Genomic DNA, 21184 nt, shown 5'->3' on the forward strand with positions numbered 1-21184 from the left:
ATTCCAGTGTCTATGCCCCAGGAACGCAAAGCTAACTGTGTACTCTGCCTCATTAGCAAGTAGAAATGCCGTGATTGCGAGAAGCTGTGGGAGGAAATTAAAAAAAATCCCTCTGCCAACCTGTACACGTGTAATGACTCTGCATTTGTCTCCCGTATGAGTGTCGAGCACACACGCGCACACTTGAAGATGACTGTACAGTGACAGCAAGCCTCCACCTGCTACCCCAGCTGAGCTCTTGAGGAAAGTAATGCCATCCAAACTACAGTTATTATACTAGGAGGAGGTTTAGTGCATTGAACAGCTTAATCCAGATTAGTCTGAAGTGTTTGCAAATTGAAAAACTGCAACAGGAGGCTGGTTGTGGGGGTGAATGGATGAATTCACGCTGGCGAATGCATATAATATAACAGCGATCGAGATATGAGAATGTGACAGCGAGTTGGCAGGTGTTGCTGTGCGAGTATGTGAGTGCACTTTCAAGTATGTGTTTGCTTCGGCACAACCATAGGTGGGAACATTTGTTGAATAAGAAGCATCCGATTCTTTTATTTCGCCGTTTCGTCTCACCGAGCCCGGCAGAGGCTGAAGAGTCCACGGCCACTGACACTCGCTGGGAAGCAGCACTCACAGCACCACAGGACGCCAAAGGTTATATTTTCTCAAAACATTTTAGGCTCTTAAAACTGGGAAGAAGACAGTGGACGTACCTCACTGGCGATTCATCGAGGCAATTTAAATGCATCGCTCTGGTTTTACAGTAAAAAGAGTGGCTTTTAGCTGTTTGAATCACTTCTACCTGAATGCCTCCATGGACTAGGAGATGGCAGACACATTCGGATCAAGCAGGTTTTCCACTTTTAAAGGTACGTCTATCGGCATATTTAAAACCGATAAACTGAGGAAACTGGTTTCAGTGTTTGAGGAATTAGATGACCTTTTGTTCATAAGAAATTCTGGGAACAACAACACCAACAGTCATCTCAGCGTGCTTTATACTATAAGGCAAATGCTCCAGAGAAAGCACTTGGCGACAGGTGGGGAGGAAGAACTTCCCTTTAACAGGAAGAGCTAAGAGCTAGATCTAAGAGAACAAGAATGAGGGAAGAGCAGGCATTTGATGTTGCACCTCAGTGCTTCAGTGATACTGTGAAGTATCAGTCGTAAGAGTTCATGTCCGCAGAAACACACTGGCTTTGAGCCACCCTTCATTTCTTTATATTTTACAAGGAAAATGGGAAATGGCTGAAGTGACTTACTGAAACATACATGGAAATACAATATACAAGTCAAGTCTATAACTCTATAAAGCCTGAAAGTCAATATCTAGTAAGGCTCACCTTTATTCTTCAACAGAGAAGGAAAACTATTAGTCAAGCTTTATTGATATTTCTTTAAGTAGACTTCAGGAATAGTTCTCCAGGCTCCTTGAAGGTCAAAGCTCTTCTTTGGATGTTGGCTGCATTTCTTCTGTTGTCTGTCAAAATGATCCCACACTGCTTCAATAATGTTGAGGTCCAGGCTATGGGGAGGCCAATCCATGACTGATAGATATATCAGTCATAGTTCCAGAGATAGTTCCAGGTTCTATCCAGGTATGCTTTTCCTGCATTGGCTGTGTTTTTAGGATCAGTTCCCAATGATCCCAAAATTTTGGGATGCTTTCCAGATAGCATTTTAAGTTGCAGATGGATTTCTACATTCATAATTCTATTAGTTTTTTATAAGATGCCTAACAACACCGACGGAAATCATAACAGAGCCTACATCTTGTTTCACACATGCCTATCTATGATACAAAACTGCTCCTGAAAATCCTCAGGAGGGTCAGATGCATCTCTCAGGCCTTCTTCATCAACTGTTCATCAACTTTTTTTAGGCCTGCCACTTCTTATTTTGGCCTTACCAAGTGGTGGAAAAACTTTTAAATACCCCCAAAGTCAGGCGAAATATTGTTCAGAAATGAGGGGTGGCTCAGGACCTTTGCAGAGTACTGTTGCTACCTGTGCTTGGCTATTAATAAAACTTGTCGCTTACAGTGTGAACACTGGAAATTTGAACAGAATGATAATTATGTACAAGATGAATAACATCCTCCCACCATCACACCGAATTCAACATCATTGCTCACTTATTACACAAAACATAACTATCGATTATTAACATTTTGAAATATCTTATATTGATTATTGATGCGTTCTAGCTTGATCTGCATTCTAACTGCGAGCACACAACAAAGAAATCAAGCATTGTTGTGATAATCTTACCGGCTGGTCACCCCGATTTATCCCCACCAGAAAGAGGGACTCGGCAATGAACAGACTGATGCACAAGTTTTTATGGATGGTGTTGCGATCGCTCTGGAGGCCACGGAAGAAGCAGAAGGTGAAAAGGCTGATGAGCAGGCAGACCAGCGACAGGAGGATGCCAACCCAAGTAATGACGTCTAGAAGCATTTCGTGAACAGGGTCGGTGTTCTGCAACAAAAGTGATGAGAGAAACCGATAAAACCAAGGCCAGTCCACTGTTGGTCATGTCATCAAAGAAAAAAACAACACAAAACAAAGAAATTTTGAGTTAATTTTCATCTTCTCAAGAAGCATTTTGATGTTTGCCAAGACCGCTTCTTTTATATCGATATAAATTTTACTGGTAAAGGCAAGACAAAAAATATCTGTGGTAAAAACAACAACAATAACCATGAATACCAGCGACAATCCTGAAGCTTTTATTTTCATTATTGTTTTGTGGGGTAAAGTGCATTCACTCCACCAGCCAATAAACCACTACCCACGAGCCACAGGTGGCAGAAATGAATCATGAATTAGTCAGTGTGAATCAATTTAAAATGCCCCCCCGTTGTTTCATTTTGGTCGGGCAACAAAGTGAAACAAAGTGAGCCGCGCAAAGGGCCACAGGTGTCATAGACCAGCACAACAGGAATTCAATCAAACCACTACATGGTCAATGACTTTCACTGTTGCTTTAAGATAATTTTCCCTTTTCACAAAGTAATTTGCCACCACAGCCAGTTTTGGGCACTAAAAAGCCGTTTGCTGACAGTAAATTCAGGCTTTAGCGGTAGAGATAAGAATCAACAGTTATTCTCCTGTAGTCACGAAAGGGAATTTACATCAGCACATAAAAGGCAAGTGCACATAAGGGATGATTGGACAGGAGTAGGAAAAGGTAAAGTCGACTAAAACCGCAGAATCTGCAGGATGGTTGAGTTATTTGGTCTCAGTTAGAACCCGACATGACAAACCAAAAACCCAAACAAACCGGTGATGCCTCAAACACTTCTCAATAACGTCCCAACCGTTGCATTTATTTAATTTATTTCCACATAGAGTCGGCTGTAACACCTGACACACTGAAACATTTAGCTGAAAGTTAGCTAAACGTAATGGACAAATGGCTAAAACAGCTAACGGTAGAGGAACATTATCTTCTGTCATTCCAAACTCTGTTCACTGGCATTTCATTTCAATTATAACCATCTACTAAGAGTGAAAGCTAAATAATGTACCATTCAAAATCCCATTAAACAGACTCAATTGAAACATAATGGTCAGTGCTAATACAAGCATGCTAACAAGGCCGATGGGCCTTGGAGCAATGTTGTGAGCCGTGGCTCAAAAGATACAGCATCTAACAAAGCCCGCATGAGTGATTTCCAGTGCAATCCCATCTGGAATCAGAAGAAGGAAAATGCCATTATTCTGATAACTCTGCTACCAGCGAGGAGAAGCAGACTTTCCAAAAACAGACACCATCTATATGTAAAGCGTGTGGTTCAGAGAGCAACATCTTGATTTAATAACTAAACATAATTACTGCATCAAAACATAACGATCAGCTACTGCGGCTTCTATATTTCCCGAAGGGATTGTCCTCTTTCTCGGGACTGCCGGGCATTGATTCAAAAATAAATAGAGGAGGGGGAGGGGATAAAGTGCAAGTTTGAAAGGTGGGCTGTTAATTTAAAAGAAATCTGCCAACCTCACAGCCGGCTGTCGCTCCTGACGGGGGTCAAAAAAATGTCTGGGTGGAACTTTTGAGTCTGACTTAAAGATTATGTCTGAATGCTAATGAAGATCAAATGGGTATTATTTTAAATGTCACTTACATTTAAGTGCAGACGGTAAATTTGCATTGATGGGCTGTTAACAAGACCACAGCTAAAAACTAAGCCAACTGTGAAAGCAGTGACATTGTATATAACTGCCTAGTTGTCTGTTATCAAAGGCTGTGCATGCATACATTGGCCTGCAGCAACTAAACATATGACTTCGAGCTACAGCGCAGCAAGTAAATATTTGCATACACTGAGCGATCACCCTACAAGAGGCATATGCTTAATACGTCTCTCAGATGAGTCTCAAAACCAAACTTTTCGAGCACGGTCAGCAGAAGAGTTCGAGCCAGGATGGGAGTGACAGACCATCTTCTGAGTCAGGTAAGGCTGAGGAAGCTTAGGTGATGCAGAATCACAAAGAAGCCTTGTTTAGTAGCAGCTCAGCTAATACTAGCAGAGAGGGGAACAGATGCTGATCATTAACAGGCTCTGGTACAATAACAGCCGCAGTGCTCCTTGAGTCTGGGGAGAGCGCTCTTTTGATTTTCCTGCCTGATGAGCCGTTGTGTATATGTTGGAGGGTGGATTGGGGGAGGAGTGGGGCTGGCAAGATGTTGTATACAGGAGATGTGTATGTGTGCGTATGAAACTAAGGCTGATTTCCTTATACTTTAGAAGGACGCTTATGCAGAAGGTGTCAACAGATGCCGATGTTTGCGCTTGCATGCTCTGCGGTGTGCGGTGCGTGTGACACATTAGTCTTGTTTTCAGCCCGATGTGCGACAGAGCCGTCGATGCAGTGGGTGGTACCGGCCATGTTGCATTGCGAGAGGACCCCGAGGTCTCCTGGGCTAGCTGGCTGTGCAGCGACTGCAGCCTCTATCCATCACAATCTCACCTTCAATTGAAGAGGGGCCCGGTCAGAGAGGAAGAAACAGCAAAAGAAAAAAAGAGAAAAAGAGACATAGCTATAGAAACAGAGAGTAGGAGCAGGGAATGTATCTACACCTGGGTGATGGATTTACTGCGGGATGATTTCTTTGTTCTGGGAGGTGGATGATGACTGAGATGTCGCCAAACACAATGTCTCTGCTGAAAAGTTCCTTTTACTGCAGGTGGTGGGGGGGGTCTGCCGAGGCAGGGTGGCAAACGATGTGATCTACAGTGCCTCTGCGCCTAGCCTTACAACAACAAGCCGGCTTGATGGGACTCCATGTAAGAGTCTCTAAAGTGGGCAGACGTAATTTACTTTGAAATTTACTCACTGCGGCGCAAGGGCGGCCCGGTCGTACGGCGTCCGTGTTACTTAGCAGGGCGGCGCACATTTGTGCACATTCGATTTGTCCTCCAATGTTTTTCTGCCCCACATTTTTCTTTTATTTCTTAAACACAAACGCTTTTTTCATTCCAGACAGACCACCGGGTGCGCACAACACAAAATAAGGTTCGAGGGAGCTCTAGCAGTGTTACAAGAAAGAGCACACACAACAATGCATTGGTAATAATGGCGGGGCTGTCTTAACTTGACGTCACATCACATGCGCTTAATTATGATGACATAATCAAGCGCCGAGACCCTCACATTTTTTACCCTCTGTGTTTTTATACACCGCTTTGTATAAAAAAAATACACCGCTTTGTATAAAAAAAAATAACTAACTAAATCATTAGTTATTCTCCTCTGACTCTTTTCCACAGTGTGTCTTGAGTCCTGTCTCCCTCCCCTCACCCCTAAACTAGTCGTGGCAGATAGCTGCCCCTCCCTGAGGCTGGTTTGTCTGGAGGTTTCTACCTGTTAAAGTACCTGCTTTCTACCTGCTTTGAGCAAGCACTGTTGCCAAGTGCTTGCTCAAAGGGTTTGCTTGATTTTTAGTTTTCTCTCTGTGTTATTGCAGGCTCTTTACCTCACAATATAAAGTGCCCGGAAGGGACTGTGGTTGTGATTTTACGCTATATAAATAAAACTGAATTGAATCCTGTGTCAGAAGCCGGAAACCAGCCTCTGAAATGATGTGGAGGAGGTAAGGAGCAGTGACAAGAGCAGAGTGTCAATCCTTCATACCTCAAATAACCGCTCTTACTGTGGGGCCACGAAGCCAATCCAATTAAAATGCATAAATCTCCCCATATGCCTCCAGAGCTGGGCTCTGACTCATGAAATGCAGTCAGGCAGGGCAGACAGTTGCGCTATGGGGTAGTGGCCCCACTGCGAGGAGTCATGTGACAAGTTCACCTACGGTACGACCAAGGATTTATGATCTGCACGGGGATGAGAAACAGTTGCGGAGAGGGCATATGAATCAGGGTTCTCGGCAAATTCGTCACATTTAAAAGGGCCGGGAGAGAGAGAGAGGGGGAGAGAGATTCCGGCTCGCGTAGCGGGAGTTGACATTCAGCACATGCACCGAATGTCACACTGTGTTCTAGGCTACAATAACTATGATATAACGTCCAAGCGTGACTTTGAGTTGCTATGGAAGTTAACATGGTTTCTCTCCTCTCCATCTGCGCCTTAAACATATAAATAGATTTATTTTGAACCACTGCTCTCTTGTACAGTGCTGTACCATACTTTCTTTGTTGCGCCATAAAATACACAGCGAACCTTGGCTGCATCATCATAGTTACTGTCTGATGGTGTAAGCATGGAGATGTTCTATAATGACAGTGATGAATGTTGCCTAAATATCACCCTCTCCATCATCCAGTGGGATGTGTCACTGATTTATACTTACTGGTCTGTTGGGAATAGTGGCACTTACTACTATCTCAATGGCTCACACGGGCTTATCCTAGCACATACATTTACTACGGAAATAATGGCCTACAGGTCTATATTCTTTGAGCTGGGGTGTTTAAGCCTATATTAAAAAATTTCTGACTTTGCATTTACCACTAGCAAGCAGATGGTTACATATTAGCATAGAGAGTATGGGGGATGAGCGTTAAATTTACCCTTAAGCAGAAGTTAATGTGACTGTTCCTGATTGGCGGAGACAAATGCAGTCATATGGCAGGAAAAACACTGAACACGGGCCAAACTTCAGTCAAGACAACACCTGAGTCCAGGGGTGTCGAACTCTAGGTCTCTGGGGTGGGTGTCCTGCAGGTTTTAGATCTCACCCTGGGTCAACACACCCGAATCAAATGATTAGTTCATTACCAGGCATCCGGAGAACTTCAAGACATGTTGAGGGGGCAGTTTAGCTATTTAAATCAGCTGTGTTGGATCGAGGACACATCTAAAACCTGCCTGGAGTTCGACACCGCTGGTCTCGGGTGTTCTGTAGACTGAAGTTTGGTCGATGTTTAGGGTTTTTCCTGCCATATGACTGCATTTGTCTCCGCCAATCAGGAACTTCTGAGACTATCCATCCAGAACACAAGGTTAGTCATTAATCTGCTGCTGCATGGTTTGGATAACTCACAATTGAAATCTTAATTAGCCTCAGAGTGACTCTTTTCTTAAGCATTTAAATATTTGGTGTCTGGTAAACTTTGAGCCCATTGGCTGCAGTTACATCATAAGGTTTTAAAAACTGAGCTTAAAGATGTGTAGCACATGGACAGGGCTAATAAAAAGTCCGTTTTCAGGGGCTTGTTTATACTAACTAGAATAAGATACAGAGCGCTACAACACATTAAAGAGCTAACAGCCTTAATGAACGCAGCAGGAGCTTGGAGTCAGAAGCAGGCTGATACGTCATCGCTTAGCAAGCGGAGGAGGAAATCTTCAAAAATATGTATAAAGCAGAATCTGATGAAACAGTTGCCACCAATCGTATGTTGATTCTTCAAAAGTGAGACCAACCGACCTACTAGATTGGTTTATACAACAACAAAGCAACATGTAACCGAAAACCAACTGGAGCCGCCAGTGCTAACAAGTACTATGGCGGTCAGATGATTCATTTGAAATTTTAACGGGGTGTCCAAGCTCAGCACTCCTATGAGAAACAGCTAAACCCTGTCTTCTTTATGAAGTTGAGTAGAATGAATTTGTTAATTGCGGTGAATGTCTTGAGGCTCAGTGAGGGTTACATCTCAAGGTTAGAGTTATCCTTGCGAAGTCTCATCAAAGTAAACTCATTTGCGTCAATTCCTCTGAAAGCTTTTCTGCAATCGTTCTGAAAAGATACAAGAGACGCGTAATCTCTCACACGCAGACGCCGTCTGTGAGAACGCTTTTAATTTGTTTATGTGGCCAACGGCGTTTCTCTGCTCGGATTGCAGAATCAGTCAAAGGAATCAGCTCAGCACTGACAGCGCTCGATGCCCTTGTGATAATCTTAGTCGCAGCTTCCTGTTTCTCCCATTTCTGACATATATGCTGCGTGTTAACTCCTTAAATCACGGAGGCCTTAATTTAGTTTATTGAGGACAGCTCATTTGGAAGAACTGAACATGATTTATTAAGACAGAGAAATTAATTAATCTATTTGGCGATTAGACTCCGATGACCCATCGTGGTAGAACAGAAACCCAACGGTGACTGGAATTAGGGCACTTAGATTGGTCTAGACGCTGGTGGTGGTGAAGATGGAGATGGAAGTTTGGATGAGTGACATTGGTTAAATGGAGATTGAGAGGAGGTGGGTTGCAGGAAGAAAGTATGAAAGGGAGAATGATGGAAGAGCATTGAGATTTAAAGTAAACAAAGTGGAGGCTGATTGGCTCAAAGAAGGTAGACAAGAAGGTGATGGGACTACAGCAATGATGCCAGCACTGAGTTTGACAGTGTGGCAAGGAAGAAGAAGTGATGTGAAGAATTGACTGGCAGCAGATGACTGACTACGAGCTTCATTTATTATAGGCGCGCAACTTCATAAAATTATCAGTTATTATCATGTAATTGTCTCTTAAAGGGGAGCTCATCTGTGTTTTCCAATTCCCCTTGTAGCCTGTAACAACAGTGGATGCTCTTACTGACAAGACAGAGGAGACGTGTGAAACTAAGGCTGATTTCCTTATACTTTAGAAGGACGCTTATGCAGAAGGTGTCAACAGATGCCGATGTTTGCGCTTGCATGCTCTGCGGTGTGCGGTGCGTGTGACACATTAGTCTTGTTTTCAGCCCGATGTGCGACAGAGCCGTCGATGCAGTGGGTGGTACCGGCCATGTTGCATTGCGAGAGGACCCCGAGGTCTCCTGGGCTAGCTGGCTGTGCAGCGACTGCAGCCTCTATCCATCACAATCTCACCTTCAATTGAAGAGGGGCCCGGTCAGAGAGGAAGAAACAGCAAAAGAAGAAGAAGAGAGAAAAAGAGACATAGCTATAGAAACAGAGAGTAGGAGCAGGGAATGTATCTACACCTGGGTGATGGATTTACTGCGGGATGATTTCTTTGTTCTGGGAGGTGGATGATGACTGAGACGTCGCCAAACACAATGTCACTGCTGAAAAGTTCCTTTTACTGCAGGTGGAGGGGGGGGTCTGCTGAGGCAGGGTGGCAAACGATGTGATCTACTGTGCCTCTGTGCCTAGCCTTACAACAACAAGCCGGCTTGATGGGACTCCATGTAAGAGTCTCTAAAGTGGGCAGACGTAATTTACTCTGAAATTTACTCACTGCGGCGAAAGGGCGGCCCGGTCATACGGCGACCATGTTACTTAGCAGGGCGACGCACATTTCCGCACATTCCATTTGTCCTCCAATGTTTTTCTGCCCCACATTTTTCTTTTATGTCTTAAACACACACGCTTTTTTCATTCCAGACAGATGCCCGGGGAGACCGGCGTCTACACAGGGAGCAACTAGCAACAACCAGAGACCATGTAAGTGACTGACATTCTGCTACGACGGGCCAAATAAAGGCTGGAGAAATGAGCGAAAATAAAACAACTGACAATGAAAGTGATACTGCTGACTGACACAGGGCAGGCTGGTAAATATATTAAGGGGTCAACCGGAGCCTAGTGTGTGTGGTAGCATTGGGTGGTCATCTACAAAGTGATACCCAGTGAACAAATCGCTTACATTGGACTATGGAAATAAGCATTATTGGTTTTGGGAACATTTGACCAGAAGCACTAGAAACAGTTGGGCCTCTGTGTGCTGGCTTGCTCATTTTCTTCAGTGATTCAGAATGCACAATATCTGAATTAGTCTAAGGAACTAATTGACTTCAAAAATAATGAATCCCAATGAGAGACAGTCTGGAATTTAAACTGCTGAGAGTGTCTACTAACCACGCATACTGTTCAGTAGATTCCAGTGGTGGATACAAATTTACGTTGACCACACTCATCATGGTCAAGTTGAGCGTGATTACAATGTGTCACTCTTAGAGTAAAAGAGTGCACATGTATCGCTTCTGTAACAAATGCTTGGCCTAAAAGGAGTGACACTAAAGACTGTATCACGTGTCAGGTGAAATTACATACAAATTGTATGATGATTTGTATTTTGAAACAATGTATCACTTGAGGAATAGACCTACATTCATATAAAATGAAGTCAGCGTGTTAATTTTTTTTTTAACCAGATTTGAGCTTCACGGGAAAAAACATAAAAACAAAACAAAGAAAGCCCACATTGAAATTCTGCTGGGCACATCCGAAAGCATGCAGCAACTTCAAACCGCTGTCAAGGACAAAAAATGACAGCATTCATAATGTCAGACGGGCAAGCAGAAACATTTCGCCTCTTCTAATTTGACACGTGCAGACTTTGAATGCAATCATAACTTGGGGTTATAAATGTAACGGCGATACCGATGACAGTTTATTAAGCCCCAACGTGTGGGTCTGTGGATATAAGGCTCATTATTTCTGGCTAGTGTGCATGCATGAAGGGGGGGGGGTGTTAATGATGATGGTGATACTGCAGTGAGTCTCTGTCCTCAAAAGGAAAATTTGTAATTACAACTTGCCGATCTCCCTCTCTTTTTCCCCTCCTTTTGCTTTGGCGATGCTACTGAGAAATAAACAAGGCAAAAACAATCTGTGGCTCTGAGGGTAATGAGTAATAACAATGCAAAGATGAGCAGTGGTATGTCCTGTTGCCATGGATACAAAAACAGATAGTCTCTTCAGTTTATGAAATTTCTTTCTCTGCCTCTTTCTTGCACATATCCAGTAGTGCGTGCACACACTGCCTATTTTCCCCCTCCATTCAGAGTGTTCTCAGATCCAGCACGGTGACAGTTTGTCAAATAAAAAGCCTCCGTGGCTTCAATTCAGAGCCACCTTGGAACAAGCCGCCTTTTATAACGTACAAGTAGAAAAGATAAAGAATAGGGCAGGGTGGAAAAAAACCACTATCACTCAGAGCCGGGGTGTAACTACTGTCCACTTTCTGCGGCTGAACGCAGTGCCACAAGCAAGCCAAGCTTTCCAAAATGTTAGTGATTGCCTTGACTGAAAGAGCTCCTTTTACTGCATCCCTTTCTTCTCTTTTTTTCTGCTGCTTTGCTTTCATTGCGAGAAGGCTCCCATTCTTCGTGGCTCCCTCACTATTCCAGACTCACCCTGCAGGGAGCTTAGTGGGTCCAAAAGTCATGCTGCTGAGTGACAAACAGTGGCTCTCTCTAGCTAGAAGTAAACCACACCATACAAGACTCTGTGTGGGTTATGTGTGTAGTGAGAAGAAAAAAAACCCCAAAACATGGTGACTTAGCTACTTTCTCTTATTAAAAATCACCCTTAGAAGCAGAACACCAAACAAAGACAGCATTTTATGACGCGTGAGAGCCAAAAGATAGGACACGATGGTATTACATGATACTCCAACGTGCAGTGTGAACTCTTCTCCTTCAAAAACAATCACTGACGACTATTCTCCACCAATATGGTGCAGATGCCACTGGGTATACGAACCAGCGCCCTGGTTGTGCCAGCTGGTGTCCTTCCTGGATTTTGGGTGTGCCTGCTTTCCATCAGCTTGAGGCCTGCTGTGAGATCCTCTTCCTGGGTGCCTGTGCTGCTCGGGATGAGCTGTCTCAATAGGAATTGCTGCTCTGTGTTCTAATATCTAAACTTTGTATCCAAACTTGTCATGTAACATATATACACACTGAACATTTTGTATTTTTGCCAAAAATTTGTCCTAACAAAAAAAACAACAAAAAAAAACCACTGTGAAAAAAGTTGACATCAAGCCACGGCGAACTGGTCGAGACATTTCTCCACAAGAAAAGGAAGAAGCTGAGATTCTGGGTTCATCGAATTCTCACAAGAAAGCAGCAACAGGGAAAATTTCATGGTTTGATCCAGGAGTTGAAGCTGTATCACTAATGCTTTAGTACATATTTGAAGATGTTAGTGCGAGACTTTGAGCTCTAGCTGGCAGAGTCGAAACCATGTTTGAGGAGGCAGGGAAATCATTTCAGAGAGCTGACTGTCCCGGAGCAGCGTCTGGCTAAGTGAGGTAAAACAGTCCTATTATTATTATTATTTGTATATTCAGTAGAGGTTTGCGTTTTGAGTTCTGAGAACACTTGTTATCAAATGTAGTGGTTTGATTAGTCACACCTGTTTGTTCAGATCGGATAAATCTGAGAAAAATCAAGCTTGGTGCAAAAAAGATAAATGCAATAGAAGTTACACAGACAGCGTGAACGGCTGCATTAAGAATAAGTTTGTCCAAAAGATATTTAACATACAAAATATTTGCATGGATTTTACGCTTCCAGTGTATGAAAGGCTTTACCTCTTAAGGTTTCTGCCCGTTTCTTTAGTCGGCGTTTGTTTTATTTGTGGGTTAAAATTTGCTGCACAGGAAACTCGTATTAGCTTTGAAATAAAAATTTAATGGACTACTTTTTTAATTTAAAAAAGTATTTGGATGTGTGGAAAGCCACCACCTCCAGCTTGCAGTTTTTTTTAGTTATGCCCTCTCCAAAAAGCTACCTGATTAAAATATAGGTTAATCTTTTAAAGAGGGTTGGTGAAGATCACGTGCAAAAAAACAATGATGTATCAGAAAAATACAAGATTATTCAACCTGTAGCTTGTGTCAAATATAATGACAGGTCAGTTTCCTGCTTCCTGTTTCATCTACAGCAGCAGGAAACCTGCCAATACATTCCCAAAGCCCCAAAAAGAAAAAAGAGAGAAAGCGTGGTGCAGGCGGAGAGCCAATTCTACTTTTGTGCAGTCTGAGAAGCAGCCATCACTTTGATAGGATTGAGAATCAAACGGTTACGTAGCAATACTTTGCAGAGGTTGGTGTCATTTTAGTGGGAATAAGAATCGTGGTGGACGCTGCACCTGCCAATTTTTGGAGAAGTTGTTGCAGTAGTGTCTACCATATCCATTTAGCAGTTCCAACTTTTGGCACAGCAATTTTGCGGTGCTCCTCAGATGCCAAAACCGCTATTTGGGAGGAGAACCTTGAAAATGCATGAAATTGGTACTAGATTGTGAAAAAGATGTACAAATGGCCCCTTACATCTTGTTGGAGTGGATGGGAAAAAGAAAACAACCTTTCCTTTGAGCACAAAGAGACAAAGAGAAAATAAAGAGGCCCCCAAAATATTCCAGAAGAGATATTATCTGCATTAAACATTATAATCATTGGTCTTTCTCTGCCTTTGCTGCGACTCTCTCTGTGAAACACACATCAGCAAACACAGATTTTTAAACGTAACATTTCTCTGAGCACAGGAAGCGTTTCTAGTGAATAGCCTTTGACTTCTTGATATGCGGGCGTGTCTTCAGAGAGGCATTGACACGGAAACCTCCCCCGGTTGATGAACGCTAAGAATTCTGAATTATAATGAAGAGTCCTTGAAAATAAATCCAAAAGTTGAAGCTGAACCTGAAAGCGGAAACATATAATGATCCTAAGAACACAAGCACATTCACTGAGGAATAGTTGAAAAAAAGGAAGAAAGAGAGGGCTAAGGAAATGGCCTGCTCAGTAAAAAATCTTTTTATTTGAAGCCTGTGGTGAGATTTGAAACCGGCTGTACATGCAACATAACCCTCAGGCATCTTGTAACTGAAGGAATTGTGCTCGGAAAAGTGGTCAAAGTTATTTAGCGAGCTGTTGTCAGAAACTGTTGAAAACCTCTACAAGAAGTTGCAGATGCCAGGGGGATTGGCATACTACAATTTGTTGACAGAAGAGTATTAACTTTATCACTATTCTTATTTAATAAATCACATAAAATATATTTTTCTGGAGAATGTTTGAAGGTACAACATCCTTACCTTGTTCTAGTTCATCAAGTCAATTTTATCATTTGCTTCTGTGACCATAATGACCCACACCTTGCATATGACGACTCGCAGGACCCCACCAGAGGTTCAAAACTTGGGACACCACAATGGCTTTTAGAACTAAAGAAGCCTCTTGGTTGTGAAGCAAATATAAAATCAATTTTATTTATATAGCACCAACAGTCATCGTAGTTACGGATGGGGATCGAAAACCGGTTCTTGTTGAGAACCGGTTCCCACTGTTTCAATTAATTGGAATTGTTTGCCATTTTTGCAAACGATCGATTCCAGTCGCCTCGAATGACGTCACCACATTGCGCAGCGTCATTTACCTGGCAGGAAACATGGCGCCTAAGTGGCACAAAGGCTCAAAAGTTTGGTTATACTTTTTCATTTAAGCGAGGAAACACTGCGAATATGCAAAAGCATTTGCTCCTAAGACACGCGATGACCTTAAATGAATGTCGTGTTTTTAATTCTGCTCCGGACTCCTGAATCTCAACTCAGCAGCAGCGGTAACGTTTGCACGTCCTCTCTCGTTAATGCAGCAGGTAAATAATCAACTAACAGTGCAGAAAGGGTTTCTCATATTATGTTAGCGCGATCTGCCTATTACAAAACCTGCCATTACTGTGCATTTAGGTGACCATGATGAGAGAGACAGACAAAGTCTGGCTGGCTCAGATGCTGGCAGTTCTCACTGCAGTCTACCGGTAGCGTCTCTTTTCAGGCCAGGATAGACGAATGTCACCGAGCAGTGACTAAGTTTGTGGTCAAAGGCTTGCACCCATTTGCCACAGCAGATGCCCCCGATTTTTATTAAGTGAATGTGTTTAATTGGAGGCAGGGACATTACTGGATATTCTTGTGTAATTGTAATTATTGCTACAGAAGAATATTTATTTTCTTATTTTACATTTACAATTTTTTTTCCTGGGGACCCCATGACACCCCATTGAAGAGCCGTAGGCTGTGGATCTCTTAAGATCTCACTGTTGGGTTTGTAAGGCCATGTTACTCCTAAATTTCTGTCTTGTTCAAAGAGAAGATATAAAACAAAATTCTAAGCTATTCGACCTTAGTGTTCTCCTTTTTTAAAAAGAATTGATAAGAGAATCGATAAAGAATCGAATCGTTAAACAGAATCGAAAATGGAATCGGAATCGTGAAAATCTTATCAATTCCCATCCCTAATCGTAGTGCGCTTTATATTAAGGTAAAGACCCGACAATAATACAGAGAAAACCCCAACATCCAGACCAACACCTATGAGCCAGCGCTTGACAACAGTAGGGATGAAAAACTCCCTTTTAACAGGAAGAAACCTCTGGCAAAACCAGGCTCAGGGACGGGCGGCCATCTGCTGTGACCAGTTGGATGTGGGGCGATAACCAAGGGGTGGTTCGGGGTGACCTGATCTAGCACTAACTATGAGCTTTATCAAACTGGAAAGTTTTAAGCCTAATCGTAGAAGTAGAGATGGTGTCTGTCTACTGAATCCAAACTGGGAGCTGTTTCCACAGAAGCTGAAGCCGCTGCCTCCTTTTACATCTACTTTTAAATACTCTAGGAACCACAAGTAAGCCAGCAGTCTGAGAGGAAAGTGCTCTGTTGGGATAATATGATACTATGAAGTCTTTAAGATAAGATGGAGCCTGATTATTCAAGATGTTGTATGTGAGGGGAAGGAGCCAGTGAACAGAATATAATATGGGATGAATATGCTCTCTCTTTCTAGTCCATGTCAGTCATCTTACTGCAGCATTTTGGCTCAACTGAAGTCTTTTCAGGGAGTTTGTAGAGCGATTTGATAATAATGAACTGCAACAGTCAAGTCTAAAAGTAATAAATGCACAAGCTAGTTTTTCACGTTTCTAATTTTAGTGATATTGCAAACATGAATTAAGGCAGTCTTACATATTTGTTTAATATGCGCACTAAGGGACATATCCTTGACAAAAATAACTCCAAGATTCCTCACAGGGGTACAAATGTCTTCATGAACCAATAAAAGAAGCCCAGTTGCTTTCAGCTCAAACACTTAGGACTACCAAGACCTGAATGACTGACATATCAAGAGAAATGTTTTTATTAGTCTTAATAACTTTAATTCTGTGGTATTGGCCAGCTATGTTCAATAATTCAGGTTATGCCACATTCCTCTACATTTAAGATTTAACATTTTTTAACTTTTTTTTTTTAATTATGTGAATAATTGTTTAGTTTTTTAAAACTTAGATATATGCTCTGTCACTACAATAAAAAAGCAAGATGGAATCAGACTCGGAAAGACGGGAAGGTGAAGGAAGATCTAGTGGTTATATGGACAGGGGCCAGCTGGAATGGTGCAGACAGAGTGTATATTTCTTTTCTGCCGCTGAATTATAAGAGACACTCTGAAGAGACAGATGCCATAACAGATACCAAAAACTACTCTGCTCTGTCAGCAGTCAGCTCCTAAATTTCCTGTGACAGAAATAATTAAGCTGTCTGTCAACATCAGAACTAAAACATGGCTTCCTTCGTGGCTGGACACGCAAAAAGACGTTTTTTTATTTGCCAGCTCCAACATGCACAGTATTAACGTCACCCAAAATCTCACATCCACTATTCTTTTATACTTTTTTGTACAGCTTCCATTAACCCCTCTAAGTTTGTCCAACGCCAGGATAGCAGCCTCCAGTCTTTACGCTAGGCTAACTGCCTCCGGGAACAATCGAAAGTGGAATTTTGAAGTGGAGAGAAGCTCCCATGTGAGGTTTTTTAAGAGAGAGACCGTACAAGGACAGGTGAAAACACATGTCTTTTAGCACTACATCGACCAAGGCCCATTCACAGAGCTTCAACAAAGGCTTGAAGGCCAAAAACAAATCATTATTTATGAAGGCAAAGCATAAAATGCATTTTTGAAAGCCGCTGCTCACAAAACCCAAAACAACACAACACAGTGGAGCCATCACATATTGGGTTACTTCACACAAATGGAGATTTAAGATGGCTGCAATCAATACGCACTGACACAGGGTCATTGTTTAAAAGCGTATGAATGCGGGTACTTTAAATGTTAGCAGACAAAAGTCTTGTGAAAGGTCAGAAAACAGCTGGCAGTCGATTCCCCGCTAAATTGAAAAGCAAAGCAAGTATAAAACATATATTAACAAACTCCAAAGTAGATATCAACTTTATACGACGTGAACCAGCTTTTTATCGCCAGCAAACCACGTCGGAAGGAGTCGCTTGTGTAAACCACGACGGATCAATGTGTTTCTGAGGATAAAACAAGTTAAAAAAACAGGCTCACCTTTACATCCACGTGAGCCATGAGGACAGCAAAGTTGGTCAGATGTGTACAGGAGCATGTGGTGTGTGTCCTGTTGTTGCCTAGCAAGCGGCAGTCCTGCGTCGACCAGTAACCAGTCATGGTTCGCTTGCTGTAGCTCCAGAACGAACAGTTGGGGTTGAAATTCTCCTCAGATTGCTGTTCGGGGGGGAAAGACAGCAAAGGGATTTGAAGTTAATCGCACATTTGCTTGGCTTATTTCTGCTTTACTTTTAATTTCAGAGCAAACATCCTCAAAAAAAGGGTCCAATTTCTCCCCAATGCAATCCATATCCATTGTAAAGTGAATAGCAGGTGTTTTTGCTGTCATAAAGCATCAAGCGGCCCCCTTGCCTGTCATCCATTGTGCTTTTTTGACCTTTCTCTTTAACTTTCACTGCGTGACAGTGAGCTGCCCCACAGCTTAATGGGCACCACTGCTGTCTGTGCCGGGCTCCGGTCCTAATGACGGGCACGCCTCCCTGCCATCTTGCTCGCCATTTCATAAAAGTCACCCACAACACTGAGGCTGAGTAACAGACAAGCACAACAGAACGCAGCTGCTGATAAATAGACACATCAACAGCCTCTTCCTCTTGAGCCCAATTCTTTTGTAGCTACGAAAACAAAGAGCGAGCGTGCACACAGAGACGCGCGATATCCTTTCCACAGCGACCCTCAGCTTCCAAGGTTAAACGCGTCTGCGTTCTTGCTGGAGATGCTGGGCGATGCTGCAGCTTTTCATAGTTTCACACGCTGCAGGGTGATTAGTCTAATAACGTTTATCCTCTGCGAATGTAAATTTGCCGCTGATTGAGTTTACCCTTCACACACCCAAACCCTGCGTTAAATATTACACGGAGAGGAGGTAGGATGACCCTCTGTCCCATTAATGGCTTTAATTGGTCCCATTAAGTGGCGAGGCAAGGAAGCGAAACCATAACTAGAGGACACATCATCATCTCAAAAGACCAGTCATCCAAAACCGCATGGTTTAGATGTTAATTTTCAAGGGCAAAGTTGAGCTAGAGTCAACTTAGTGGAGCTATAAGACAAGTACCTTTGATTTAGTATGGAAGCCTAATATAGAAGTAATGTAATGCCTACACTATACAGTGGCTGGATTCAGTTTACATGAAGCTGCTATGTACCTCAAGTTGTTTCACACAGTGGATGGACTGTAGCTGTACTAAGGCCCATATAAATACACCAATACCTAATGCTGTGCTGGTTCCCATTTTACTCCCAGAACAGCCCTGACCAGTCAAGACATGGACTCCATGAGACCCCTGAAGCGTTGCTGTGGTATTTGGCACAAAGATGTTAACAACAAATCCTGCAAGGTGTGAAGTGGAACATCTGTGGATCCGACTCCTTCGTCCAGCACATCCCAAAGATGCTTAACTGGACCGATCTGCAGAGATCTCTTTTGGAGGCAAAGTCAACACCTCAAACTCGTTGTTGTGCTCCTCAAATTGAACCATTCCTGCTTTCTGGTATCCTGATAAAAGAGGCCACTATTAGGGAATACAGTTTTTATGAAAGGGTGCACATGATCCGCAACAGTGCTTATGTAGGTGGTGTCAAAGTAACATCTGCATGAACGGCAGGACCCGAGGTTTGAAGCATCACATTGCATAATGCATCCTGGTGTCAGGTGTTCCCCAGGTAAGCAACACACACAATTCAACATAGCAGGACACCTTCTTCCACTGCATCCAGTTCTTATGCTCACGTGACCATTGTTGATGGTTTTGGTGGTGAACAGAGGTCAGCACGGGCACCCTGACTGGTCTGCAGCTATGCAGCCCCCTACACTTCCTTGGAGCCCTTTTTGATAGATAATCACCACTGCAGACTGGTGCCGGCCATCACAGTTTGGTCCTTGTCAAACTCCCTCAAATGTTTACAGTTGGCCATTTTTTCTGCTGCTAACACATCAACACTGAGCACAAAATGTTCACTTGCTCCCTAATATATCCCACCCACTTACAGGTGCCATGACAAAGAGATAAGCAGCGTCATTCACTCCACCTGTCAGTGTTCATAACGTTATACCTGATTGGTGTGTGTCCTAGAGGAAGAAGAGCAATCCAAGAACAAACATATGGAGTTGTAAATGAGCAGAGTAGTACTCACATATCACAGTCTTTACAGTTTTATCACACCAGAAAATAATAAGCAAATAGAGACCCGTTAAACGAAGAGCTCATTCAGCAGCACCTCTGTTTGGTTTACAAGAACAGCGAGCTCTCGATTTAATGCAGCAGTCAATACTATATATATAATAATGCAACCAATCAAATTTAATTAACGGAGGAAGACGAGATTATAATCATGACTATCATGCGATTAACTGTACAGGCCCTCATGAGGACGAGATTTGCTTTAAAAATAAATCTTTTTATTTTGGCGAGGGCACATTTACGTGAGGAAAAGACGAGGCGGCTCTCTTGGCACACTGCAGGACTACAAGCAGGAGAAGCTTTTCCAAAAGGGCACTTTTTATTGAAATGACTTGATCTGAGCTAGAAAAGGGTATAAAAAGCGCCAGTACCCTAACATTAGAGCAACAGTAAAATTAGTGAATCTGCAGTCCAAATTACAAATTACACTTAAGGCAGGTGAGTCAGAGCAATAACTGCGCTGACATTGCCCCCCTGACATTTCCCCACCACTTAATTTTTGACTTCCATAAGCTATCGTCCCTTTCTCTTATTCCCTCCCTCCATCTGCGCTCTGGGTTTTTTTTTTTTGTTCTTTCTTCCAGGTCCCTCCCACATGCGAGACCCGCCGCAATTCTCCTATGGTTGCTCAACATCTCCGGTAATAGCTGAAGGCGTTGTTTGCAGACAAAACAGGGATATTTTGAGGGTAGCAGAGTGTGGAGAAGATAATGGAGTCAAGAGGGAAAAGTCACGACTCCCCACAATGACTAAGCAGCCTCCATCGAGGCCAAATATGACTGATATTTGTTCAGGAGATCAGATTGCTGTTCAGACTAATAAACAACAAGGCGTTCTTGCCATCACCCTGTGAGCAACGTTGTTTTCCACAATTTAATTTTCCACACCTTTCCTTGAATAAAACTTGTTCACATTCGCTTAATTTTCCCGGGTTTGTGATGGGATTTGTACGTTTTGTTGCGCTTCGGTGATAGAGGAAATCGCGATGACAGGTGCTATCAAGAAAGTGAACGTGCAAGTGCATTTTTTTGTACGTGAATGAAGAAATCAGACGCACTGACATCAAAGTGAAACCCATCTCTAGGATACACAAACATGCTGACGCACAGAATTACCTGCAGATGTCTGATGGTGAAAATGACCGGGTCAGAGAGGTAGACTTTGTTAGAGTCCTTGTTGATGGCGGCTGTGATGACCGGCGAGTTGACGATCACAGAGTAGTTGGTGGCCAGGGCTTCGCTGCCCAGCTTCATGCTGGCGTTCTCAGTTGAAAGATAGACCCCGATGTGCTTGTACAGGACGAACGCTATTCGGATTTCACCTGCAAGAGGACAGTTATGAACAGTCTCACACTGATTAAAGAACGCACTGCATGGGGTATCACTTCATTTTAAAATAGACCTTTGACACACACAAACAGTAAGGCTGGGCACTG

At 42.9% G+C, this 21184-nt stretch overlaps 1 protein-coding gene across 9 annotated transcripts in view; it reads right to left on the minus strand.

Moving 5' to 3' along the window:
• The window catches only part of LOC102783746 (adhesion G protein-coupled receptor L3), a 257526-nt gene that overhangs the window by 35349 nt on the left and 200993 nt on the right, over positions 1 to 21184 (minus strand). For all 9 annotated transcript variants that reach the window (XM_087837411.1, XM_087837393.1, XM_087837405.1 and 6 more), the window contains 3 exons: positions 20865 to 21070; positions 17546 to 17722; positions 2268 to 2477 (listed from right to left, as the gene is read on the minus strand). In XM_087837411.1, coding sequence (XP_087693537.1) covers positions 2268 to 2477; positions 17546 to 17722; positions 20865 to 21070 — 593 coding nt within the window. The remainder of the gene's footprint in view (positions 1 to 2267; positions 2478 to 17545; positions 17723 to 20864; positions 21071 to 21184) is intronic.

This window comes from Neolamprologus brichardi, chromosome 3, assembly GCF_056152115.1.
Source record: "Neolamprologus brichardi isolate AB-2024 chromosome 3, ASM5615211v1, whole genome shotgun sequence".
Lineage (NCBI taxonomy): Eukaryota > Metazoa > Chordata > Actinopteri > Cichliformes > Cichlidae > Neolamprologus > Neolamprologus brichardi.